The sequence below is a fragment of the Sceloporus occidentalis genome, unplaced genomic scaffold (genome assembly GCF_023333645.1).
Source record: "Sceloporus occidentalis isolate IW3139 unplaced genomic scaffold, rSceOcc1.0.p SCAF_210, whole genome shotgun sequence".
NCBI classification, from domain to species: domain Eukaryota; kingdom Metazoa; phylum Chordata; class Lepidosauria; order Squamata; family Phrynosomatidae; genus Sceloporus; species Sceloporus occidentalis.
In genome coordinates this window covers 517,552-524,133 of record NW_028317190.1, presented here as the reverse complement: position 1 = coordinate 524,133, position 6,582 = coordinate 517,552, and the positions used below count along the sequence as shown (strand labels likewise).

General features: G+C 40.6%; 1 protein-coding gene across 1 annotated transcript; it reads left to right on the top strand.

Annotated features, from left to right (window-relative positions):
• Positions 1-293: 293 nt before the first annotated feature.
• Positions 294-5,012, top strand: LOC149277544 (dapper 1-like). Its single transcript, XM_089502765.1, has 4 exons — positions 294-575; positions 2,190-2,322; positions 2,549-2,704; positions 3,124-5,012. The coding sequence occupies exons 1-4, from the start codon at positions 294-296 to the stop codon at positions 5,010-5,012; spliced, it is 2,460 nt and encodes an 819-aa protein (XP_089358891.1).
• The last annotated feature ends 1,570 nt before the right edge of the window (positions 5,013-6,582 follow it).

Here is a 6,582-nt window from a genome sequence, read left to right as displayed (position 1 = left end):
TCACCGGCAGCCCCTAGCAGGAGTCCGTGATCAGCGCCCTGCAGTGGGGAGGAGGATGCTCATCATACCCCAGGCAGGGCATTAAGCGTCACTCGGAAATTTGGGATTTGTAACGTGGATTTCATTGTTTGCGGTGCGAAAGCCGCGGTGAATAAATGACAAAGTGGATCTAAAGGTGCAGAACCTTTCCGGGGGGCTCAGGGGGGCTTCTGCGTTATTGTGGCAGACCAGTTTAGCCCCAGTGTGGATGCTTCTGCAGATGTTGTAGTGGGTGCATTACTCGGTGTACCAGGATGAAGCCTGTCCCAGCCATCTGTGACCATACAGGGCAGCCTCTGGAGATCTCCCCCCGTCGTAAGGAGAAGGTAGAGGCGGATTCGGAGCGCCAGAGGACCCGGGAGCGCCTGGAAGCCACCCTGGCTGGGCTGGGGGAGCTGAGCCATCTGAGACACAGGCACGAACTGCTGGTTAAAGCGGCGCTTTGCCCCGAGGTTACCCCGGCCAGGACCGACAATCCCCGGAGTCTGGAGGAGAAGTTCCTGGAGGAGAACATCCTGCTGCTGAAGAAGCAATTGGTAGGTTAACGGAAGAGCTGCTGAAACACGGAATTGCCCTGACAGGGGCTGTTGTGCGTGGCTGACGTGTACGGGGCAGTTCGTACAGTTTCACCCGTTTGTTCCAGAAGGGGCATGCCTGATCGAGTAGAATAAGGCGTCCCGGGGGTCGTAGCTTTTTATGGAGCTGCTGTAAAGGCAAATAGAGCATTCGAGGGGGAATTGGACGGGAGTTAACCCTTTCTTAGTCAATGTACTGAGATTGCTGAATCTTTCGTTGGCTGAATTGCCCCTTGAAGGGGGTTATTAGTCATTGCTTGTGATGCAGGCTGTGTTTGTATAGATTAAGGCTATTTAATACATGTCTGGGGCTGAGCGGTAACCTGACCCGTGTTGTCTGGGTGAGTGGGGTTCTATGGCTGGGGGTATCATTAGTCGTGCTTTCGTGGTAGGGACAATCCATTTGCTGCTGTCACATCCACGAACACTTGCCGTGTGGGGCAATTCCTCAAAGCTGTCTGCTGCCCTGCCTCTCCCAGCTGACCCTTTCACTTAGACCTATGTGATCTTAATGGTCTGTGTGTACCCTGTGCAGATCCACACTATACAATTATATATGTGTAACATGTGATGGTGTATCCCTTACGCATAGAGCTAGGCTGTATGTAGAAAGCGTATATGTATAGCTTATACATTCATCATTTGGGATCGTTTAGGATCCTAAGCTGCGCATACACTGTATGGCCACCAGGGGGCCCGTGTCACAGACGGGTTTTGTGAAGAGGTTGCTGTAGTTGAAACGCTTTTCTTTTCAGCCCGAGGCGAGCCTTTTCAATACGTACTGTCATCTGGGTTTATAACAAACAGGGACATTAATCTGCAATTTAAGGGAAGCAGCCTAGCCAATATAGCTTGCTACAGTTCACTCTCATTGTAGGTATAATGTTGGTACGAAGTATCCATCTATGTAACACTTAATTAAAACAAAACAAATAAAAGCCAATTATCCTTCCTGTTGTCTCACCATGACTATGTTGACAAAAACATAATAAAATTATATTGGTGTGTCCCCACTTGGAGGTACCTTTTTTATGTATTTTTTAAAAAATTATTATATGCAATTTTTCTATCCTCATGCCCTTTAAACCTGAAAAAAATAATTGCAAATGGCAATAATAACATTTATCCCAATTTATCAAATTCCTAGAAAAGACATTTTTTTTTTTTTTTTTTTTGTACAACTATAATAAACTTAAAAATTGCTGGTCAGCATTAATGCTTGATTATTTTTTTAACTGAAATTGCTCTTTTGATTGCATGCAAGGAGAGTGCTGGGCTTTTGCTTTTTTCTGGCTATTTGTGTATAGGGGTGTGTACTCAACCATTTTAGTGTCAACAATTTCCGCAACATTTATTACAATACATATATTCAGGGTATATGACAAGACTAGAATTGACAGATTTAGACAAAATTATACATTAGGTAGAGAGGGCCCTGCCTGAAAGCTGACAATCACAGTAAAATATTATTATTATTATTATTATGATTTTTAAATTATATTTTTAGATCCAAGGTTATTGTTTTTTTTTGTTTCTTTTTGCATTGCCTCGTCTTACATTACTGTCACTTTACAGAACTGTTTGAGGAAGCGAGATGCTGGTCTGTTAAGTCAGCTCCACGAACTGGACAAGCAAATAAATGATTTGAAAATTGACACAGAAAAGCCTATTGAGGAACATCATGAAACGGATAGCCGTCCCAGTTCAGGTATGCGATAGCATGTCAAATGAGAGCCGATCTAATATAATAAATACGATTTTGCTGTTTATAAATATAAAATGTAACCATATCTTAATATGTTTGATTTAGAAAAAAAATTTCATTGTCTTTGCTAATGAATTCTAATTTTAAAAATGATCGCTTGCATACCTTTTATCACCCATCCTACAAATTCTAGAAAGGCACATGTTTATTATTATTATTTTATTTCTAGGATTTTATGAGCTGAGTGATGGGACGTCGGGATCACTCTCAAATTCATCCAACTCTGTGTTCAGTGAATGTTTATCCAGCTGCCAATCTAGCACCTGCTTTTGCAGTCCTCTGGAAGCATCATTAAATCTCACAGATGGCCAACCAAAGTCTGCAGGTAAAGTTTATCTTTTACAGGATGTCATTTTTTTTTAACAAATGTTTAAGAAAATCAACACCCTCTTGGCTTGTGATCTGCTAGAGGTTCTCTTTCATAAATTTGTTAGAGACGTGTTGGTCTGCTCTCAGCATGTTTGCCTTTAAAATGTATTTATTAAAAGTAATTTTATATTTCTGTAGCTAATGGATGCAACTCATGTCTTATCTTATGTCTTATCCTCGTTGCCTTGTAACGTTTGCAGTCCAACCTAATTTCACAATTGTTTGTGATGCGGTTTACGGCTTTCCGACTGGTTGATTAAGATCACGCTTCCATATAGACTTAATATGTGCATGGGCTGCTGTGTTTATTGAGAAGATAAGGTCCAAAGCATTATTTAAGAGGTAATTAACACATTTTTTCGATATCATTTTAAGATGACTTTATGGAATGGCTGGACTACAGGGAAGGGCAACCTGAAGCAACAGGCACCATACGACGGTCTTTTTCTACCCCTCATTCTAATACAGTGGAAGCTGTTACAGATGTTAACCCGAAATATCAATGTGACTTGGTTTCCAAAAATGGGAATGATGTCTATCGCTACCCAAGCCCACTACATGCTGTAGCAGTACAAAGCCCCATGTTTCTTCTATCAATGATGGGCAACATGAAGGAGGAACAGGATACTGAACTGAACATCAGCGATGGCTGCATAAATCCTGACCTAGAATCTGTAAATCCAGAGGGAACTCTGCACCAACATGGTAATATGTGCTCCGCAGCTCTTTTGCCCAGTAAAAAGTTGGATGGTTACATTTTAAGTGTGATTCAGAAAAAGTCTCATCCTGTAAGGACTAACAAGCCAAGAACAAGTGTAAATGCTGACCCAGCTAAGGGTATTTTAAGACATGGGAGTATATGTGTCAAACAGACTGCTGCTGTTCCTCATGGTGGAATCTCTAATCCGAAGAATTCTAAGCAAACATGTTTACATTCTGCTGGAATAACCTCTTTGGACAATGGCACTTGCCCACCTCTGAAACAGTGCTCTAAGGAATCTCAAAGTGAACAGCTGGAAAGTAAGAGGATACCGTCTGTCCCAGTTTATCCGCAAAGTACTATGAATGAACTTCAAAGCAAAAACAGTTTCCGAAATAACGTGAAGCCTCTGTGTCAAGGGCTGGGAAGGAGCCCTCTACCGGTCCCCTCAAATATTCTGAAGGAAATTAGTTCTGTTCCTGATGCGCCCCTCAGTCCTCTCAATAAAACAACTGTTCCCATATATAATGGATCTCACAAGGAAGGCCCACACAACAATATACTTGTTCCACAGGAGACCAAAATTGTTCCACCACCAAAAAGGATTTCCCCCAAGAACACCGTAAGCTCTTGCCACTCTTCATCCCATGATGAGAGGCCATCCTTAGACTTTAAAAGTGAAGGGTCATCATCTCAAAGTCTAGATGAAGGACTTCTTGTTAATGCGCATTACATACCGGCTCAGCAACAGGGTGTTAAACTCCATAAAACCACAAAAAATTTAAAGATAGTTAAAAGCTCCACTTTAAAACACAGATCCAATGTTTATCATGTCCTGGAAAATGGTTCCCAGACACTGAAGGAGAAAGGTAAAGTTACGGGCAAGAAGTGTCGGTTCCCAGATGACTTGGATACAAACAAGAAAGTGAGAAAAGTCTCTCCAAGAGGTAAAAAGCCACTTCACGCCCCTGCTGAAAGTGGTGGAGCCAGCAAAAATAGTGGCACAGCCAGATCTGGAAACAAGCCACATGGACAATCAAAGGATGTGGTTTTGACCAAACCCAGACACAAGAGGGGTGATTACCGTAGATGGAAATCTTCAGCTGAGATTTCTTACGAAGAGGCGCTAAGGAGGGCGAGGAGGCGTCAGCAAAGAGAGTTAATGGGTGTCTACGCTCAGGTTCCGCTTCCCTATGGCAGTCCTTATGCTTACATGGCAAGTGATTCGGAATATTCTGCAGAATGTGAGTCTTTGTTTCATTCTACGGTTGTAGACACCAGTGAAGATGAACAGAGCAACTATACCACAAACTGTTTTGGGGACAGTGAGTCCAGCTTGAGCGAGGTAGAGTTTGTTGGCGAAAGCACAACTTCAAGCGATACTGACGAAAGTGGTGGGCTTATATGGTCCCAGTTTGTAAATACTCTTCCTATACAGACAGCCACAGCGGCTGACCTGCAAACCACGGCAAAAGCATTTGTCAAAATTAAGGCATCACACAACCTTAAGAAGAAAATCCTGCGCTTTCGATCTGGTTCTTTAAAACTAATGACAACAGTTTGAAAATGTAAAGTTACCGCAGTACCTACTTGCCAACTAACTCTCCCCACTCCTCCGCCTTTGTGTAAATAATACGGTACCTTTTTTTTTGTGCAAATATTTAAAGTTTACATTAACTTATGTTAACTGACAAACTTCTGCTACTGCCAAAATTATCATGACTCATGAAAACTTAACATCGGTTGTCATTTTGCTTACACTGTGTACTTGAATAATCTAATGGTTATGCAGACTCTGTTAACGTTACAACGATGGAATCTGGACGCTAGTTAAAACGGCATCAACATCCATCATAACAAATCCGGCCTAAAAGGGGCAACCTTAACTCCTTCTAATCTGTTTAGTTCTAGAACATTGTCCTGACATTCCATCTGAACCAGCACCTTTTATTCTTCAGAAGGAATGGAGCATCTCTGTACATCTGCTTTCTGTCTGTTCTTCTTGCCAAACGATTTGGAGGCTTGTGTCCTATCCACAACTTGCCAGATACTTTTATTGGCCTCCGTTGGCTAACACTTTGATTGCCGTTGTCATGCACATTATATACATGAAGAACAATGGTTAGGAAACACCTCTCTAGTAGGGATTCTGTGTATACTATTATCACACGCTTTTTATATATTTTGTAAAATTGTATAGCACGTTTTACATGTTATTAAATCGTCTGCTTTAATGTTTAAATTTATTAAATTGAAGAAAAACAAAATTGTCTCATGTGTCAAAACATGCATAACTCCTGCAGTATTTAGGACTATTAGGCACTATTAATATAGTATCAATTTGGGCTTCAGAAGTGTGGTGTGGTTTTCTTTTCATGGAATTTGCAGAATGCTAGTTGGGCCATATAGATCCAAGCATGTGATTTGCATATTTATACTGTCTTTAATCTTTTATTTAAGGAGTTCTAAACACATTGAGGAGATTATGAGAATATTGTCACTTAGCGCTGTTTCTTGGTTAGTTAAAGACTTTATAGCCTTGCTGGACAGTCCTGGAGAGATTTACAACAGGGCTACCCAACTGGTCACCATTAAGTAACTGTGTGTGTGTGTGTGTTTTTTTGTTTGTTTTGTTTTAGCTGTTCTTTCTAAAATGTGACGCTATGCCTGAAATCAATTGGTGTTGGCTTTAGTTATTAGCATAGTTATTTTGCTAAAAGGAATTGGTATTTCCAAAACATTCGGGTAATTGCACAATTTTTTTTTTTTTTTTCTTGCAAACCAATGTTTTGCGATACTGAAAAACATTTCTAACAACCTTTACTATAAATAAATCACTCATATATGGCTTGTGTTCAAACCTAAATAATTCCATTTAGATCTTTTTTGTTAATCGAAACTGCCACAGACACAACCTTTATTTATTTATCTACTTTATAAAAACTACCATTTTATTCTTTTTCAAGCAATCTTTTTGTTTTGGAGATGGCAGCTATTTTATAGTATGGAAGCTGTAAATTTTCTTGGCTGCATGTGGGAGAGCATGCATCATTTAACACATTTCGTGTTCTAGAATTCTGAATTTCTGTTACAAAAGGTAAGTGGAAACTCAACGTTATAATTGCCCATCTACA

Coding starts and splice junctions, on each gene's coding strand:
- LOC149277544 (XM_089502765.1), top strand. CDS start 294: ATGAAGCCTGTCCCAGCCATCTGTGACCATACAGGGCAGCCTCTGGAG. Junction 576..2,189: donor TGCTGCTGAAGAAGCAATTG/GTAGGTTAACGG, acceptor GTCACTTTACAG/AACTGTTTGAGGAAGCGAGA. Junction 2,705..3,123: donor TGGCCAACCAAAGTCTGCAG/GTAAAGTTTATC, acceptor TATCATTTTAAG/ATGACTTTATGGAATGGCTG.